We start from the raw sequence: 21,146 nt of genomic DNA, 5'->3' as shown, positions 1-21,146 counted from the left end.
TCAGAGATTGAGGCCACTTCATCAAAGGATGAATTCACTCAAGGAAGACGCAATGAACCACAGCTGCTTACCCTAGCAAAAATTAAATGATTTGGTTAGAAATTTACAACTATCGAAAGAGAAATCTGAAGCTCTAGACTCAAAACTGAGATCAAAAGTTCAATTGTGTTCTATAGTAATAGAATAATAGCGTATGAAATATTTTGGAATCACGAAACAGCTCAGTGGAGACTTTTTATTGATTCCTCTCAAAGAAGTTCAAAAGGAGTTCTATATAATGGCAGTAAATACGCCTTCCATTCCAGTTGCCCATTTCGTGCAATTGAAGGAAACATATGAAAATGTAGGAACCCTATTGGGCAACATCAAACATGTGGAGCACCAATGGCTTGTGGATGGCGATTTCAAAATGATATACCTTCTGCTAGGTCAACTGCTGGGTTGTACGAAAATACCGTGCTTTTTATTTGAATGGGACAGTAGAGCTCGTGACAAACACTGTAAACAAAAATTGAGTCCTAAACAATAAATTTTTGTACCTGGTGTCACGAAGAATGGCTGAAAGAAGTGGCAATTTTTTCTTAAAAAATTTAAATATCTCTCTCCATTGACTGTCTCATTAAAAAAAATGTCCCAATTATGTATCTGCCTAGAATCTGCACCACACAGTTACAGACCAACGACCTTATCACATCGTTTAATGATTTTTTCATCGCAAACATTGATAGAATTGATTACTTTACCTAACAATTAGATTAGGAACGGAACTGAACTTTATCTTCTAATTTGTATGATTACAAATTATATATGTGTGTGTACATGATAATAAAGACATTATTAGAAATGTTATTTATTATAGTATTTAATTATATTCCATTATTTTGGGTTTTCTTCATAGATAAAGAGATAAATATATTTTTATCTACTCTATCGAGCGATTTCTTTGTCACAAAATAGTTTATTGTGGATTTTGATAAGTAAAAAGGATGGCTGCGTTAACAGAAATATTTCTATTGTTGTGTATTAGGTCTATGGTAATATCCTATGAATAAACTATGAAGGTTTTCTAAAAACTTTTCTTCCTAACAAAAAAAAACAAAACATTTTTTGTTGTAATCATTTTTATTTTTCAACAATCTGTATAGTTAATTCAACGGTGCTCTAATCTCTAATCTTCTGATAATCTCTCTCTTGCAAGTGAGGTTAAGAAACAGGAAAAAGTCGCTAACTGTCAAACAATTCGAAGTGCATTTCGATCGCTTTCTTGCAATTTCGTCCTTCACCTTATCAAGCAATGATGCCTAATACTCTCCTGTTAATGTTTTATTTTTTTGTATTTAGATGGTGAGCACTTTTCCGACCGATGAATCGCCTTTCCCTTTTTCGGACCAGTTCCGTCCTTTGTAATTCACTGACACTTGACAGTTAGTCGTCAGACCACAACATACCAATAGACTGGTAAATCTACGGACTTCGCTCTGCACCGTTTGGTTAGAAAAGTGGAGAGCGCATTGAGCTGTGTAAAAGTCGATATGATGGTATTCCTTGACATTGAAGAGGCTTTTGGCAATATCCCTTTTGAATTTTTGTCACATAAAATGGAGAAGGGTAATGCTCTCCAAACGTCGGATGTCCACTGAACTAAACAACTTATTTATCGAGATTGTAACGGCCAGGAGCTGCCCGTAAGGTGGAGTTTTGTCCTTAACTGTGTCTGGTCGTTGAGCCTACCTAAGACAAGCTTGCATACACAGGCATACGCTAATGTCTTAGTTATGCTTTGCCCGAGGAACCTGCCACTAGTAGACAGGAGGTACCTGTCCGAAGGAATAAGGATTGGCCCAAGAAAAATCTAGCTACTCAAATGCCTTAAAATATTTGGGAATAACTCTGGATATAAAACTGGCACGAACACGTGAATAACAAAATAAGAAAGGCCACGTGTGCCCTTCGGTTGTACATGGTGTCTTTCACCTAAGATCCTCCATTGGATTTATGCCTTGATGGTTAAAACCTTACCACGTATCTCAATATCACATGGTCGTTTTTCACCTAAGATCCTCCATTGGATTTATGCCTTGATGGTTAAAACCTTACCACGTATCTCAATATCACGTGGTCGTCTAAGTGTAGGGCTCTTGAAGTACTTCTAGGTATAACACCTTTGGATCTAGTCATACAATTCGAAGCCATGAGGACAGCATACAGAGCTCGGTGCAGATAAATAGAGACACATGGCATGAGATAAACAAGGGCACATATAGATGGACCCTCTGCCTCTCTTACCAAACAACTGGTCCAATTGAATAGGCGCGAAATCCGACTAGTGACCGTACTTTTAACCGGAAATGGTCATCTCAGACGTCAAACACAGCCTCACAGCGTCTGATCGGTTTCCCAAAGCACATTGGCCTTTTCTAATTTCAAATGGGGCGCGACGGGCATATCAGTAGGCTTGGACCGTCCACAACAATGTTTAGACGGTTTTTTTCGTTTTAGAAAATAGCGTTGGATCCAGGTTTGTCCAAATTATATTGATAAGTGATGACAACTAAAGGTTGAAGTCAGATATTTGTCAGACAACCCTCGTGTATAAAGTAACGGACCAAGTAAGGTGGGTCCCCAATGTAATTATAAAATAATCAAACTTTTCTCTCTATTGATTTCGATGGCAGTCCATTGTTACAGATCTTGTCAAATACTTAACTAGCATCGAGGAATACAGCAGAGCAGTTTTCTTTACTTTTCTAAAGCTGTGTAGTCGATGAACTTGTATTTACAAATGTTCCTGTCGAAATTTAAATTAGTGGAGAGGGAAATTCTTGTGAGACAAGTCTTCTTTTATTCTTCGTAGAATGAGTTTTTCGAATAGTTTAGATACTATGTGACGTTGGTCGGGTCCTTATCAGATTTGTTATCATTGTAATAGGGAGGAATTTAAATTAAAAAACGTTTGGTGCATAATTTGAAAATATATTTACAATTTGTCACAAAGTTACAACAACACATACATTTCTGGGTCTTAAAACTATGAAAACAATAACAGGCAAGAGATACAAACAGCCTAGTAGTAATTTAATATTTTTACCGTTTTTACACCAACTCACAAGCAATGTCTATGTACAAAATTAGCCAAAAAATGTTATAATCCTAAAACAATGTCTGTCGAGCTTAATCTTTCCTTAAATCAATACAATAGTTCTTTTTGGCACAGTACTAAAATACTGTAAGTGAATTTATAAATATATGCTACAATATATGATCATTCAATGTGTTTCAATTATAATTAACAATTATATACCGTCTGTATTACAACTGAGTAATAATCTTTTTTTAACGATTGTATCGACAAACATTAGTTGATATTCTTACTAAAACTGATATTTGCTACCATTACAACAATACTAACAATTTCATTATCTGGTCCTTCGAGCCGGATATGAACCAGCAACTTGTGGAAGCCTCAAAAGACAAAATAATATAATTGCATCCGTCTCATGGTAGTAAACAGTGAGTTCAATTGTTATTGCTACACATTGTAATTTTTGAAATAATCTGAACAATTTATGGAAGTACAACTTCAATTTAAAGTTACTTTTTCAATTATTTTACAAAATTTCATATTTACCCAATCATATAATGAATGTTATTATTCTGTACGATGTCTTGCAGCTCTTATATATATATTTTTAAATCAAGTTATCTTCTCTCATATACCCAAAAACTAGTTTCTAATATATGAGAATCATATTTATGGATGATTAAATGGAAACACATTGTAGAGCATAAATCGATATTGAACAAACGTACAATACTTTCTATGTACAAGCCTAATAATCTAGCGTTATATCACAAATTTATTTGCTTAAATTGGAATTATTCTCAATCACATAGTAATCAAAGCAAACTATATAAAAAAAAAATAACAAGTAAATGCTTTTCTTAGATAATTGCAACCAGTCTAAACCCCAACATACCTATATTCTTAAATTCCATCGATTTAACAAATAATCATGTAACAGAAGTTCAAAAATGGTTAATTGAAATTGATTTTGGTTAGGTCATAAATATCTAACAAGAAATTTTTACCAAACCAAAGATTTGTTCTTAGTTTTGTAATCTGGATGTACTTCGTATTGTGAAGTCTTATTGTATGTATTCTGTTTTATTGAAAACCTTAGTACATATCCATTGAAGTCGACAAAAACATGCCTTCAACTTCTTCAATCAAAGATAATCTCAAAAAAATTGGTACTAAACATATGTTCAAAGATGATCGACTGAAAGTGTCTTTGGACTGGTTTTAAATTATTGGATGTAATTCTGTTTTTGATTTTACTCGATGTGAATTTTGTTTTGTTCCATAACATGAAATTGCTGGGTAACTATTTTCACTCCATTGAAGAAGTAAAAGTCGTCACTCCAGTAAATACCTATGAAACTATATTAAGAATATTGTGTTCCATTTAAAAATTTTTGTCAGTAGGATTTGACTTTAAAGGGTCTAGACTGTTTGTAGGTTATTAAGAAATTTTATTTCCTCTAATTGTTTAAAATAATTTGCAGTTTAATGTATGGGTGAATTATGGAACATAAATAATAAATTTAGAATCAAAAACACCTTTATAATCAGAATACAAGATAATAGAATTTTTTTTCAGTATAATAATTAATTTGATCTAAAAATATATTTTATAATAAAATACATCTATAAAATATGATCAATTAAAATATGTATCACAAATTTTCTCGAAATTATAAAATAATTTAATTTTTTTTAAATAATTTTCTATAATAAAAATTATATACACGAACGTTGATTTTTTTATTAATTTTGTTCCAAAATTTCCAATTCCTCATACTTTTCAATAACAAATAAATTAAAATGCACAATTATTGCACACTGGACACTTATCAGTCTAAAAAAATTGATGTTTCCGTTTTTTAAAGGCACCTCCAAGATTTTTTTTATTACACTGAACCACAAGATAATTTAATTGGACTTTACGACACTTCTTCACCTCTATCTACAACAATTCTTTAATTTCCTTAATTTGGTTCTATTTGATATGATAAGACTAAGGGACACTAAAATTTCAGAAGCGGGGCTCCAATCAACTTCAAATTATTCTCACATCTTAAAAAAATATTACAGTATAAAAGTTTCTCATTTATATCTGCTCGGAATGGAAATTTAGTTCCTTGATGGATTTTGTTGATTACAATAAGTTATACTTCTTGTATGTTGAGTACTACGTTGTCTATTTACAAATTGTTGAAATGTACCTGTCTGGCGCCTGTTTCTATAACCAACTTATCATCTTCAGAAACTGAAAGTGAACTGTTTACCCTTAGTCTCTGAAGACGATAGCTTGGTTATCGAAACGCTCGTCAGACAGTGTAATTGTGAATGTTGGTGTAAACAGTGTGTTCAGGATTTTATTTTGGATGTTTGCTTCTTCTTTTATGTTGGGTAGCAGAGTTTAATGATCTACCACGTTAAAAATCACACAAATGTAAAACGACTCCAGAAATAGTGAGGAAAGACAACAACAGACATTGAAAAAAGTGTATTGCATCGCATATTATCTGGAAATTGTATAATGATAAAATTCTGTGTTAGATAGCTCAGGACCCAGCAAAAACAGTCTCGAATTTATTGAAGTTTCATAGCAAAAATAGAATTTTAGCGTTTTATAAGCATGAATAGGATATATAACTTCACACCAAAGATAAAAAATAATCGAAACAAGAGAATGAAATGGTAAAACCGTGTCTAAATAAGGTGAAAACCGTTTTGTCTGCAAGCAAGGTTATATGAAACCTCTAGCCACATTCTTTCGAAGTGTGAAAGACTACATAGCTCTAGAGTACTAAACTTGGGAATAGAAAACGAAGATCTCTGGAATCTAGAGCCATCCCGCATTATAAACTTTCCAAGAGGAGTGGGATTAATAGATCAGAAAAGAAAAACTGTCAACAATATTGAATATTTTCAGTGACTGGAAGAAGAATATTGTTCATTGTTATATGATGACAACACTTTGATTTGATTTTGAGTGTTTGTTTCTTCGTTTATGATGGATTGATAGATCAGGCAGTACCATAGCAACAAAAAGGGGACACAAAAGATCTTTCAGATCGGTCATGACACCTTGAACTATATCCACCAACAACAAGCAAGGTCCTAAAATCTGTTTTTGGGGATAATTTTCATTAAAAAAGCGAACCAAAAAAGCAAAAACTACTTTTTGATGAGAAGAAAATATTATTTCATCAAGACTATGCATAAGTTCACAAATATGTTATTTTATTGACCAAAATTAATGAATTAAAGTTTGAATTGCTACCTCATGCACCCTATTTGCTTGATTTACCCTCCTCTGATTAATTACTATATCCAGATTTTAAAAAATAGTTCAGATTTTTCTAAAAACGAAGAAGTAACATGGGCGGTTTATAAAAAAGTATGAAACTTATTGAAAACTGTATGGAAATGAATAAGGATCATTTTCATAATTAAATATATTTTTTTTTCAAAATTTCTGTTTTCTTTTTTGGCCATCCTCGCACAAAGCGTTTGTTGTTTTTTTTATATTTTTCGATTTTTAATATCTTCACATTAACGCCCTACTTTGTTACAAACCTACAAATCTCCATTAACTTTTTATGGGGGGCTAATATTTCTTTATAGTATTGCATTCGAAAATTATTTTCCACTAATATCCTCTCCCGATGTGTTGGAGCCCCATTTCCGATAATTAACCATATACTTTTCAAATCAAGTCAAAAGAGAAATTCAATATTTTTTATTAAAAATTTTGTGTGATAAAATTTGTGATGGGTGAAATTTTTTGTTGTGTTCCTTTCATTCATTATTTTGTCTTGTGATTCAAAACTTCTTAGATCACACGTGAGATTCTAGAGGCACTTTAAACATAGAAGATTCGGGAAAACTTTGAGGTCGAGCTTCTATGAGATGTTGGCTGACAGCTACAACCATATTTTCAGGCCCGATGAAATTTATTTCGAAACAAACTCTATCGCGACGCATGGTACTCAAATCCGGAGAACTGGTACGAAGGTTTTTCTCTTTCCTCGGTACTTGGTTCGCACCTACTTCTTGATTTTTGTTGTCCATAACCCAGGTGATTTTGTCGGGATCCTTAGTTCCGCCTACGGTGTGTCTTCTCTTTATAGAACGGTCTGGCATACCGTTCTTCCTCTTGTTTTTATTTGAATCTTTGAATCTGCGATTACTTAGCGTTATTTCCCGCTTTCTATTTATATTGCTTTCGGTTTTTTCGCTTTTACTTAAGCTGTCCGATCTTTTTAATCTATCTCCCGCTTTGTTTAAACTTTCGGATCGTTTTAATTTATTATTGAGAGGGGAGACAGTTCTTTCTGGTTTATTCAAAGACTCGGATCGTCTCAACTTAGTTCCGTTCTGGTTAAATTTATTGTTATTTGAAAACATCAATGTTTTGGTTATGTTTCTATCATTATCAGGTACTTTTTCCATAGCCATCGTATCTTCTTCTTTTTCTTTATCGTTTTTATATTCTTTATCTTCTTTTTTCGACATTTTGAGTTGGTTTTTATGTAAACTAGGATTTCTGTACAAGTCACTAGCCTGTGGGATGTTCTCCTTGTCCAGGTAAAAATTTTTCGGATGTTTTTCCGGTGATTCGTCCACGAATGGGATTCCATCTCCAGATAAAACTGAAGGTTCTTCTTTTAGCCTTTCATCGATGAGTTTTGTCATCGTACTCAATAAAGATTCTGAAATAAAAAAAAGAGTATATATAATTTTTTCGAATTAAATTAAGAATTGGTTTAGTAATAATTAGAACATGAGTTTTAAGTAGATTTTTTTAGTAACCTTAATAAAAATACGCTCAATTTGATAACGTTTATAAGTGTTTAGTTGTAATTATTAGTGCATTATTCACTCACTTTAGTATTTTTTACAAATACAAGACAAAAACAAATAGAATAAGCTGGAAAAATATTAAATGAAATGATGCTGATTTCGCAAATAAAAATAAAAACAGGATTATAAAATATATATGTCAACTTTCAACAAGAATTAACAGCACCGAAAATACTATTAAAAATAATGGTTTGTTTTTGGTGGGTACTTGCCCCGTTTTCTATGTCATTAATTATATTTAGTTTTCTTATTTATATTATTTATTGTTATATTGTATATTTTATCCAAGATACCATCAATTATTTATGTCCGTTCTATTAAGCGCTAAATGAATAATTAAAAAAAAAATTCAAGGACATGAACACATAAAAATATGGTTTCTAAAAATGACGAAATTCCATTTTGACAACATACTAGTAAAACATCTCAGAATCAGCCGCAATTTTGATCCTTTTTTTCTTAATTTTTGTTTTTTTTAGTAATTAAAATCAAAAACCTTTTAAGGAGGGGAAATAATTATTATCATTATTAAATAGCAATAAATGTTTCGTTTCATTATTTTTTATTGAGACTAAAAAAAATACAAAACAAGTCTCTATCAAAACTCTATCAGCGTTTGTTTCTTTTTTTACAAAGCGAAATTCAAATTTCAACAATATTTTATGTATTTGCAACTTCATCTTCTTCAAATGGTGGGTGAGTGGTGCTGCAGGTTGCGTCAATTTGATTGGTTTTAAGTAATTATCTAATTGCTGTAGCCCTCTAGTCCATAGGCTATAAAACTGAGGTTGTGTTTGGTGGAAAAAGAATCACTTTTACTTCCAAACCCAGCGGTGACTCCAACATTGGTGGATAACCAAGTGCATCGTCAAGAAGTAATCAAACTTTTGCAGTAATGGACGGCCTCCAAAAGTTTTAGTACTTCTACGATTGCGGTAATCTTTGACATTTGGACAAAAGTTTTTTGTATAGGTCTCTTGTTACAGAGACTTTTCGACTGGATCGCACATGCTGCACCGCATCTTGTTTTTCAAGAACAAAATATAATTTTCCAGACGTCCTTTGGTGCTGAAGGTTGGGCATTTTGATTGGTTTTAAGTAATCATCTAATTCTTACAGCCCTTTGTTCAATAGGCTTTTAAATTGAGGTGGTATTTGGTGGCAAAATCATCACTTTTACTTCCAAATCCTGCAGTGGCTGACCAGGTGCATCGTCAAGAAGTAATAAAAACCTTTGGAGGCAGTCTAATACGATTGCAGTACGCTTTGACATTTGGACAAAAGCGTTTTGTATATGTCTTTTGTTACCTAAGCTTTTCAAGTGGATCGCTAAACAACTGGTAAGCTATCTTGATCGGCGCCGCGCACAGCGCGAGGTGTTTCGATTAATATACCAACAAAGGTTTCAATTTCAAGTCTCCAGAGACATTTTCGCCTAAAAGAAGAATCAATCGATCTTTGGTTGCTTTGAAACTACTTGCTGCAATTCTTCTTTGGAACTAAAAATTCGGGTGGCATTTTTTTCAATAACGACCGGTTTTATTTACATTGAAGACGAGGAAAGCAGGAATTTTCTTTCGCAGTATATAACTGTATAGCTGTGTAGGAAATTCGGACGCAAGTGCTGTGTCTGCGCTTACTGCTACACCAGTTATACGAAAGTTATACAAATTCAATTGTATTTTCAATTTTTCTAATCAGCCATTGCTAGCAACTACAGATGGAGCAGGAGAGCTTTCAGCTTCTTGCTGTTTAAAGCTGCCATATAAGAAAAATCGGTTTAGCACATATGATATCTTAACTCATTGGAGCATCTTCATTGAAACAGCAAGCAAAGAACGGCTAGAAAATGTGAACATATTCAAAGATACGAGGTACTAATGACTAATGCGATCATGCCACGCGCGTCAAAGACAAATCAATTGTTACATTACTGGTTGAATGCAATCATGGCGCACGCGCTAAATAACTAATCGCGTAAACGGAAGTCAGTTATGGCCGATCCACACTCGCAAGTGAATCACGGATTGAATAGAAACGCGAAGCGTAGATAAGACTGCCAAATGTTTGCACTCGCAGGTTTGCGCCGGGCTCACACTATACTTAGCGCTCTTCACACGTATGCACATCTTGTAATTTTTTCGATAAAAGTTTATTTGTAGTAGGTATGGACAGTGAAACAACTACAGCAGATGCTTTACTCCTTTGCGCTTTGGCAATTTTTAGTTACACCTTAAAGAAACAATTGATACTGAGCGATTGAGCAATCAGCGAATGTGGAGTCTTGTGTTCGAGCCTGCGAGTCCTTTATCGCGGGATAATTTCCGGGGAACGTCCCGCGAAGAATATGCGAATCGGATCCACACACATACTTCGGGGCTTCGCGCGCTTTTTGTGCGCGATTGCGGATGCGACTTTAGCGCGAATTTTAAAAGCCGTGTTCGAAATCTCGCAAAGTGAGGTCGCGTAAGCCCAGGTATTACGTATGTTCATAAATTTCACATAACTTGGGTGACACTAATTTCTGGAGGGCTATTATGTAATTTAGAACTCCTGGTATATTAAAAACATTATTTATTTGTTAAAAAAAAAAAGAAAATTGATAAAATCTAGCATATTTGAATATTATTAACACAAAAATTTAATTTTTGCTATTTAATAAATCAATTTTTTTAAATATTTTTGTTATAATAAACTTTGGTACACTTTTTTTTGGAAATGAATAATAGATAGTTAATTTTTTCCATTATTTTCAATAGAGTATTTATGTTCAATGTAAATTAATTGGATACAAACATTTTTAAATTTATTTTTCAAGTGAATGAATTTATTAAACCAAACCAAAAACCGCTGTAAGCACGTAGATGTGAATAAGTTCAAGCCTCAAATTTAATTTTATTCCAATGAAAAATATTTTTCGAGATAATATTTCGTATGTTTTAACTTATTTACATCTACAAAGAAGCGTTGGATTGAGCGCAATGCCATAGCCTTCTACCTCATAATTTTACACCCTGTTGTACATTTGACGAGTTCTAGGGGGTCTCTGAGGTACACCACCTGGCGGTTTGACTGACCTCCACCCTCTTAATGGTGGTATAGGAGTTCTACCTAATTTTTGATAAAATATGTAGACTTGTTTAACACAAAGTTTCGTAGACCATGATTTTTTTATGTATTATTGGAACGATTATAATTAAAACAGAAAAAAAACTGATGTTATTAATTTTTACATATTAGAAATATTACAATTTGAAGTTTCTTTCGAAACTAAACACCGTACCTAATAAGCATGCAATATTTGTGTCATTGATTTAATTTTAAAACTATCACATTTTCATCGACCACATTAGGATTTTGTCATGTATATAAAAATTTTGAAAAAATAAAATAATGCAAAACACAACTTGATTTCGATTTAAAATGAAAAAATTTAAAAAAAATAACTTACAGTTACAAAGACACTTTGATATGGCATTTCACAAATATAATTATATTAAATAATTTAAAATTCATTTTATGTTTAGTCTTGTCTTAGTTTTCTCTCGAAATCGGTAATTAAAATTAAAAATTTTTTATGTTAAATATCTTAAACGTCTTTTCTTCAAAATGTCAATTGATCCTTCGTCTTCGATTCTTATCGTTTTTGAAGGTTCATTCGATGTTATTCGATACGAATACATACATACACACATACTTTTCGGCGTAAAAACTATAAAGTCTATCATTCATATTGAAGGATTTTTTTCTTTTAAGAAGACTTTCGCTTATCCTACTGTTGGCGCCAGTTAAAAACTATTTTAAATATGAAATAATATATTATGAACAAATTGTGGACAAAATTAAGACAAGACTAAATATTCAATGGAAATATTACCACAGGTGGCATCATAAGGTGGACTAATAACTATCCACATCCACCTAAAAATTACAACTGTATATTTTTGGTGATAATTATTTACTAATAGAAAATTATCTTTGAAAACTTTTTACATTAACAACAAATAATTATCTGGGAAAAAAGTTTTTACAGTCTTTCCGATCAATTACCAAGGATTTGACATATTCACAAGCTAACTTGAATATTTCCACTAATCCAGATGTTAATAATGAAGGCCGCTAGACTTGGTGCAAGATATTGTATTGGATTTCAACTTGAACTTGAAAAATTAATTCTATGATGATGAAAACCATTTTTTTTTCAAAGAACGTAAAAAATATTTTTACGTACCCCCTATTTTGACTATCTTTTTCAGCTATTAATAATTTTATTGAGACATATATCAAATTAATAGTTGATGTTTACATCCCAAGAGGGAGCTAACATGGTAAGAACAAAAACATTGTATGTAAACCATTTAAAATAGGCGTGATTCTATTTTTTAAATATAATCTTTGTCTAACATCCACCGCAATTAATAAAGTTCGGGGAGTAAAGGTGACTTAATCACAAGCAAGCCCCCAGTTTGATTATTTATTTGGTTCTTTTCCATCACGAACTTTGGTTTTATCTTTTTGATTGTGATGTCATTGAATATTCTATATTGTGCTCAATTGTTCTAGAACAATAGTTGAAAATGCTACGAGAATAATGGAGATATGAACAGACTATAGAAGCAACATGCGACAAAAATAATAGAAATAGACAGATAAGGGGATTAAATAAAATTAAAACTTCAACCAGAGAGCAGTTAACCTAACCTAACCTAACCCTAATTTGTAATAATAATTGAATTAAACCTCACAAGAGCTTTTATGTTATTATATTGCATCAAGATATGATATTCTTCTGTAACTTGGCCTTTGTCTAGATAATTATGCAGTTAATGAATATTCTCGTGTGTCTTCAAGTTTTCTAGACCGTTGTGGCTATAACTTAGAATAACCTACGAGAATATTGGAGGGTGGATATAATTAGTCATAAAAGCAGACGAAAAAGCAGTATAAAGTTGATTTGTATTACAAAAAAAAAGAATACAACCGGGACCGTTAGAATATTATACTTTAATAAGTCCAGAAGATGTAATGTTAACTCTTCTTATTTCTCTTGTAACTTTGCCTATATGATAGGAAATCATCGGATATTCTGGAGAGTTTTCAAGTGTTCTGATTGCGTTTAAGGAAAATTTTCGAAAAAAAAAACGGATTTGCTATGAAAGTATAGCACGGTAAGAAAGAAGTTGAAAAATTTGAGAAATTACACAATATTATTATATTGTTATTCTTCTTTCACTTTAACTTGGCCTTTATCCATATTATTATACAGTTATCGATTAATCCGTAGTATTCTGAAACTATTTTGACAAAAAAAATCAAATTAGCTATGACACCAACATCGAAATTTTTATTATAAATTTCGATTTCTGTGAAATCCTTGTTCTTTCTAAAAAAAAAAAGTTTAAAACCCCAGAGGTGTGTTACTGTAAGTTTTAAGTATCCCTAAGTATTTTTTTTCATTGGGAAATTTGAAGGTCTTCAAGTTTCTATTGTTTATTATAAACGTTATAATAAATTCCATATGTTTTGGTACTTACCGTCATCATTTGCTAATTTATTAAGAGACTCCAACGAACCCGTTGCAATTCTTCCACTCTCATTCTGGAAACAAAATGAATCATCACAAAAATATTCTGTTTCAAAGGAAAACTATCGAGGAAAATATATAAACAAAAGATAGTGGATACAAGTTCAAAGTTCAAATATTGAAAATATTAGATGGAGAAACGTCGAAGCAATAAAAATATTGGAAATTGAAGAAAAAGTAGATAGAGAAGATACTGGCTACAATAATGGAGAAATCAAAGACAGAATTGTCATTTTAGATGACAGTGATAGGTAAGAAAAACAAAATGAAGAAAGTGGCGGTTCAAGAAGGTCAAATATTGAGAATCCGGGAAGAAGACGAAACGTCAAAGCAAGAAAACTATCGTAAATCGAAAAAAAAAAGAATTTACAAAACATGGTAGATTACAAAAAAGAAGAAATCGATAAGAGAACTGTCAATTTGATTGACGTAGATGTAGATATGTAAAAAAATAAAATTAAGAATGCGACGCTTTTAAAAGATCGAATAACGTGAAAAATGACGTAGATCGTATAAAAACGACGTACGTTGAGAATCAGAAAGATGAAGAAACGTCGTAGGAAGAATATCTTATGTTGATACGGACACTGAAGGGAAACTGATCGGAGAAATCGAAGAAAAAGAAGAAACTAAGACAATAGCCAATAGTTCTAAGGAGGAAACATACGAAAATGTCGTCGAAGAATAAGTGAACAAAGAAAATCAAAGCGAAGATTATTATAAGAGACAAAATCGTTGATTAAGATTAAGAAATCGATCCAAGAAAGTAGAAACATAAAATCGACGAAAAATGATGATGATGAAGAAGAAAAATAATAATATGAAGACGCCTTTGATTTAAATTTAAATGGGAAGAGCGATTGAAATTTGGAAAATTCAAAACCACAGAACAAGATAAATTTTAATAGTTACTAACTTACCTCACTTTCATACTTTATTTTCTTTCCATTAGATACTAGATCAACAGAATTAGAGCTGACGTTCTCTACCGAACCGCCCCGTCTAATATTTCCTCTAAAATTACTAATTGTCCTATCACTAAAACCACCATCTGTATCATCACCACCGCTCAAGTTTTTTGTCGCATTTTTAACGTCTCTTTGCTTTACGTAATTATATTCGTTACCGTTCTTATTATTCGTATATTGCACGGCAAAATTATCAATAGAAGCTAGACTATTACGATTCACTTCTGCTGGATTGTTAGTCCTCGAAAACACGTTTGTAGCACTATTAGTTTTCATAAGATGATGAACGTCCGATTGTTTGGGGATATTCAATCTGTTGTTGCTTGTTGTTGAACTGTTTTGTCCAATCGAACGGGGATCTAAAAATAACAAAACCGTTTACTGGTTTATTTACTTTCTAATATGAGCATTTTTGATATTTTCACACAAAAAAAATAATTGACACTATATGTATAGTATGACAAATAATGAGGCGAGTGGATGGAATGCTGGACTTTATCTTCCTCTACAAATATATTGTAATTAATTAATTTGAACTTGAAAGATGTGTAAGGCACTACTTCATAACAGGGGACTAGCTAAACAGCGCTTCCTTCCACTTCTTCTTTATTTTATTTTTTCTTCAATCGCTGTCCACGCAGTTTAGGATAACAGCATAACTTCCAGCATATTTCCAGGCATGACCCTTTCTAGTAGTGCTGTTTCCCAGGTACGACGAAGCATGGCGAAGCGCGGGCATGTGAAGAATAGGTTAGGGACTCCGGGGAATCTACATGTTTCCACCTCTGAAGGTATTCCCTGAAACATTCATGTCTGGAGATCATTTGGGTCAAATCTTGGTCACCCCAGGCTCAGTGTGGCCCATAAAGGGATCTTCTTTCTTCTGCTAACACTCTAATAGGCAAAAATGACACGTATTACGTCCTCGGACATTATGTGTTATGTGCTGGCAACTCTAAGAAGACTCAGCCGATAAACCCATGCTACTTTCCGTCGTGATTCCTGCTTCTACCCAGATGGCAATGTCATATGCGATCACCGACTAAAACAAAGCTCTCCTTCTCTGCTTTAAACCTCGTACATTCGGCATAAGTCGAGATAAAATGTTCCTAACTCCAGCAACTTTTACACCTAGAGAACTCTGCTTGCTGCTTGAAGTTAAGTCTGGCATCGATCATCACTTTCAAGTAACTTATGAACGGTTGGGATGTGATCCGGTATTTCCCAATTTGCAGCTCGATTGTCTTCACGCATTCCTGCTTGTAATTAGCACCGCCTTTTGTGTTCCAGTAGTACAGGGTGCGGCAGCATAACTTCCTTTTTTCAAAAGTTAATAAAACTTATTGTATGAATCAGAAAATTTTTATTCGTTTTTTATAATACAGGCACATACATAAAGTTTTGTTTTACTGAGTTTTGAAGATCAAATCAGTTAGGTGACGTCCCCCATTCTCCATACACTGAGTAAACCGATTTCTGGCGTTTGTCATGACTCTTGCCAGCATAGCAGGCGTTATGTTGGCAATTTCTTCCTGGATGTTCGTCTTCAAATCTTGTAGGGTCCTTGGACGGTTCACATACACACGGGATTTCAAAAAACCCCATAGGAAATAATCACAAGGGGTCAAATCGGGAGAGCGGGCTGGCCACTCCAAATCGCCCCTAATTGAGATAAGGCGCTCTGGGAAGTGTTCCCTCAAAACAGCCATCGATGTTCTTGAAGTGTGTGCCGTTGCTCCGTCTTGTTGGAACCAAGTGTCCCCTAAGTCCAACTCATCTAGCCGTGGGAAAAAAAATTCCTGTAACATGTTTACATACCGGTGCGAATTCACTGTCACTGTGACTTCATTTTCCTCAAAGAACCAGGGACCAATAATTCCACGTGAGTAAATTGCATACCACACTGTGACTTTAGGTGAATGCAAAGGCCGTTGATGCAATTGTCGAGGATTGGTATCAGCCCAGTAGCGCATGTTTTGTTTGTTTACGGATCCACACAAATGAAAATGGGCTTCATCACTAAAAAAAACAATAGCGTCCTCAGGAACGACTTCCAGAAAAACCTCACACGCGTTCCTCCGAGAATTGAAGTCACGTTCAGAAAGTTCCTGCACAATTGCCATCTTGTATGGATGAAAATGAAGATCATCATGAAGTATTCTCCTCACAGAACGATCGGAAAGTCCAAGGGCAGATGCATGTTTGCGAGCAGAACGCCGTGGTGATCGCAACACTGAAGTTCTAACTAACTCAATGTTCTCCGGTGATCTAATGGGCCGAGGGACTCCAGTTCTTCGTCTTGTCACACTTGCAGTTTGTCTGAACGTAGTGACCCACGTAACAATTGATTTCCGGTCCGGGACAGGGGCCAAGGGGGCTAAATTAAAGCGATTCCGAAAGGCGCGCTGGGTTGCGATCACAGAACATCTGCTCGAAAAGTAAACCTCAAGGGCAAACGCACGCTCCTCACTGTTCCAACGCATGATGGCGACTGAACTGTGCCGGGACAAAACTTTATAGTCCCCCCTCTCGAACGAGACCACTAGCACTCCGTTACGACATCTACCGACTAAATGGCGAACTTTTTAAAAAAGGAAGTTATGCTGCCGCACCCTGTATAAGGCCAACTGATTTCATCCACTTACAAATCCTCTCGAGAACTGTATCAAAAGTAGAATTATTCTCTTTCAAGTGTTTTGCAACTATTATCATGGCCACGTCGTCCGCAAATGCTACAAATTAAATATTGATAATGTAGAAAGAAGAAGAAACGTCGAAGCAAGAAAATAAAAATACAAAAGATAGTGGATACAACAATGGAGAAATCAAAGACAAAATGTCATTTTAGATGACGTTGATATGGAAGAAAAACAAATTGAAAAAAGCGACGTTTCAAGAAGGTCAAATATTGAAAATGCGGTAAGAAGACGAAACGTCGAAGCAAGAAAATCGAAGAAAAAGTACATATAAAAGATAGGGTATGAAAAAATTAAGAGATTAAAGAAACAACTGTCAATTTAGATGACGTAAATACGGAAGGAAAATAACATTAAGAAAGTATCAATGCCGAAAAGTCAAATATTGAAAATGCGGTAAGAAAAAACGTCGAAGCATGAAAACTATCGGAAATCGAAGAAAATAAATTCATCCATTTACAAATATTTTCAAGAACCGTATCAAAGGTAAAATTGATCTCCTCCAAGTGGTTTGCAACTATTACAACTGCAACGTCGTCCGCGAATGCTACAAGGTTTGCCCCTCGGTAAAATAAGTTTCAGTAGCTCATCGTACATGATATTCTTGAGAGAGACCCTAGTATTGTACCTTGGGGTACCCTTCCAGTGATTTTGTATTTCTTGGGGCCGCTCTCTGTATCGTACATGAGGATTCTGTAAGTGAAGTAAAAAGCAACCCTCATCTTCAGGACTTGCGACTGCAGGGGTAGTCGCCTGATTCATTTTTATTGCTCACGAATGTAGGTTTATCAATTGGTTTGGTTACTTTTCTTATTTTTTCTGTTTATTGACCTCACCTATACAATCACGCAGTTACGGAATATTCTGGGGTATTGTTTGTGTTTTGAAGAACCTACTTGACTATTCTGTTAATAAATGATATAAATGTTCCGATGGGGTACAATATTCAATATTTAATGTTTAGATCATTTTTCACCAATAGAAATTATGGGTCTTACCTATATTGCTAACGGAAATTTCCGTTTTCCTGGGTAACTGTAACATGGCTTCGGTTTCTTGTTTGAAATTTTCAATTCTTCGGTGAAACTCATCTTTGTCGGATTCGTATTTGAACCAAGGCACTTTTTCTGTAGCGCTCTTCTTTTCAATGTCCGTTACAGTTGTTGGTATCTCTGGGGATTTTTCATCTGGCAACGAACTCTATACGATTTAATTTTTTTTAAATTTTGAACAATACAACACACAATTATTCGACATAGTTCAAGAGGGATCGAAGAGAAGAAAAAATTGTTAGGAAAAAAAGCATTTTCAGAAATTTACTGGATCCTTTTAGCTGAATATACAAAAATTAAAATGACCCGCTAAAAAAGACTTCCTAAATAAACATTGGAGAAAAACATTGTGAATAAGCTTGAGTAGATTATAAATATAATAACCATGAAAAAAATATCAAGACAGTATCAAGTTGGTAGATCTGGAACCGTCAGTGCTGTTTGAACTACACCACGACTACAATCCAAGTAACTGGTCTTTCGAGCCGTATACTATCGACAATCAATGAAGGCTCGAAGGACCAGATAGTTGTGTAGACTATGTAGTCAGTATAAGTCCGGTAGGTCAAGAGGAATGGAAGAAAAAGTTGTAGAAACTGTAAAAAGCGTTTTCAGAAATTTACTGGATCCTTTTAGCTGAATATACAAAAATTAAAATTACTCGGCAAAAAAGATTTTTTAAATAAACATTAGAAAAAATCATTGGGAGTAGGCTTTAGTAGATTTGAAATATAATAACCATGAAAAAAATATCAGGACAGTATCAAGTTCATTTGGAACCGCTAGTGCGGTTTGTAGTGTACTACACCACGACTAAAAATTAAATTAAGTGGTCTTTCGAGCCGTATAAGATCGACAATCAATGAAGGCTCGAATGACCAGACAGTTGTAGCACAATTTGGTAATTATAGGTCCAGTGAGTTGTAACTATACAGAAAAGAAGTTTTTTTATATATGGTAAAGGTAATAAATATGTTTCACTCACATCTTTGAGATCAATTGGTGAAAACGATTGGGTTGGGAAGACTTTTAGATTAGTAGGCGATGCCGGTTCTTCTTTAGATTCTTGCATCAAGTTCATCGGTTTATGGGGTTTCCGTTTGATTTTTTGTTGGGCAGCCGAAATTATCGAATAAAATAGTGCACCGTTTTTTTCTTTCTGGTCCTTTAGAGCTGTCGACATAAAAAAATAGCATAAACACAAAGTGATTTTATTGGTAAAAGATTTTTTTCTTACCTCCATATTTTCCAATATTGTTTAGCAATAACGATTGATTGTTATTATCGAATTCTTCGTTAACGTCAACTAAACTATCTGGTACCGGAAGATTTTCCTCAGTTTCGTTTTCCGGGAAAAACCAGTCCGCCTAAAAGCAAAATAGAATGAAAAATATTGGGAAAAAAATTATAATATTTAAATATTTACGTGGGTTAATAAAGTCTCCACAATCTTGTACTGGTTATTCATATGACTGACCATACTCTCCATATTTTCTTCTTCCGCTCTCACTATTGTAGGACCAAATACTATAGCCAAGTTTTTAAAATCCATTTTGTTGACGTTAGAATTATTACCCACTCTCCTCAAATGCATCACCATATGTTTCAAAGTGTAATAATTATGTTTAGGAAGACTTTTAATTAAACGTCTCAATTGCTCCATTCTTTCCTTCGGATTTTCAATTTTATCTGCTTTGATGAAACTCTGATAACGTTGAACTGTGATTAGACTGTCTGGCATTTTTCTGAAATACGATTTCAATAAACTGCTCACTACATGCAAATCGTTCCATCTGTGGTCTTCTAATGGAACTTCTTCGTGGTTCCTGTTGATTTCATCTGTTAGAGCTGTTATGGATGCATTGTTACCTAAGAAGAAAATTGCAATAAAGAACTACAACTATTAATAAAGAGATGCATCAGGTCTATACTAATATTTGTAGTGGAAATAGCGGAAAGCAACTAAGTAGAGATAATATGAACAATAAAGGAAGCAACAGAATAGAAAATAGATGGGTTAGAGTAAGGGCAAACCAGAATGAATAGATGAGAATCTCTTGCTAATGGAACAATAATCAATAACCTGATATAAGACGTCCAGTTGGTAGGCATCCAATATGTTGGTAAAATATTTGATCGAGCACGTTAAGTAACACAACAAATAAGAAAATATATTCTCCTTACCTGGTACTCGATATATACCGATAGTTTGCAACCCCCTTTCATCGATGATATCAGTACAAACTTCCACAAATCTCGGAAGATAATGATTGTTATCAGATGGTATACAATGCTCTATCGGAATTCCAAAAGTAGATCCTTCTGGTGCCGTTGGACTGCTAGGGCTATTTCCTCCTTGATTGAATTTCTTGAATTGTTTTACCATTCTGCCTCGCCATGTCTTGGATTTCGGACTAGTCGCACCAGGTTCTGGTATTTGGGAAGATTTTCTACTTTTACTAACAGGAGATTGACCTGTTGGTGAACGATTTCGAGAAGTGGTAGGTTTCTGTTTATTCAGCTGAGGAGATAAATAACTACCTTGGACTTGTATGGTGGTAGATGCTGGTACTAGCTGGGGCACCGCTTTTTGTTTACTGCATTGCTGTTCCTACAACAAATTCGATTTTCATAAACTTGAAAATACATTTTAAAAATGGTCAGTAGTGGCAGTATGAATTATTATTATGAATAATTGGCATTTAGATAGTATCAAATGGATTTTAATTGTAAATCCATATGATATTCCTCAGATTTCCCTGAGCAAAAACAGAAACTGAAAACCAAACAGAAGATGAATAGATCCAAATAATAGAAAAGGTAAAACTAACCTAACCTAACCTAACTTAAACCAAAATACTGAGGACATGAAAACTTTTTAAAAAATGGGGATTATAACCTCAAAACATAATA

The 21,146-nt window shown here is 33.8% G+C and overlaps 1 protein-coding gene across 19 annotated transcripts in view; it reads right to left on the bottom strand.

Moving 5' to 3' along the window:
• Positions 1-2,952: 2,952 nt before the first annotated feature.
• LOC130447072 (rho GTPase-activating protein 21-B) overlaps positions 2,953-21,146 on the bottom strand; it is a 257,972-nt gene continuing 239,778 nt past the window's right edge. For 15 of the 19 annotated variants that reach the window (XM_056783706.1, XM_056783715.1, XM_056783718.1 and 12 more), the window contains 8 exons: positions 20,418-20,844; positions 19,660-20,102; positions 19,471-19,600; positions 19,219-19,406; positions 18,180-18,381; positions 14,438-14,844; positions 13,468-13,531; positions 2,953-7,782 (listed from right to left, as the gene is read on the bottom strand). In XM_056783706.1, coding sequence (XP_056639684.1) covers positions 6,908-7,782; positions 13,468-13,531; positions 14,438-14,844; positions 18,180-18,381; positions 19,219-19,406; positions 19,471-19,600; positions 19,660-20,102; positions 20,418-20,844 — 2,736 coding nt within the window. In that variant the 3' untranslated portion in view covers positions 2,953-6,907. Of the gene's footprint in view, positions 7,783-10,931; positions 11,045-13,467; positions 13,532-14,437; positions 14,845-18,179; positions 18,382-19,218; positions 19,407-19,470; positions 19,601-19,659; positions 20,103-20,417; positions 20,845-21,146 lie in introns of all 19 variants that reach the window. The other 4 variants (XM_056783708.1, XM_056783712.1, XM_056783724.1 and 1 more) reach the window with 2 other exon arrangements.

The sequence above is a fragment of the Diorhabda sublineata genome, chromosome 7 (genome assembly GCF_026230105.1).
Source record: "Diorhabda sublineata isolate icDioSubl1.1 chromosome 7, icDioSubl1.1, whole genome shotgun sequence".
In the NCBI taxonomy this organism is placed as follows: domain Eukaryota; kingdom Metazoa; phylum Arthropoda; class Insecta; order Coleoptera; family Chrysomelidae; genus Diorhabda; species Diorhabda sublineata.
Note: the sequence above shows the minus strand (reverse complement) of the source record. Positions and strands in the feature narration are given on the sequence as shown.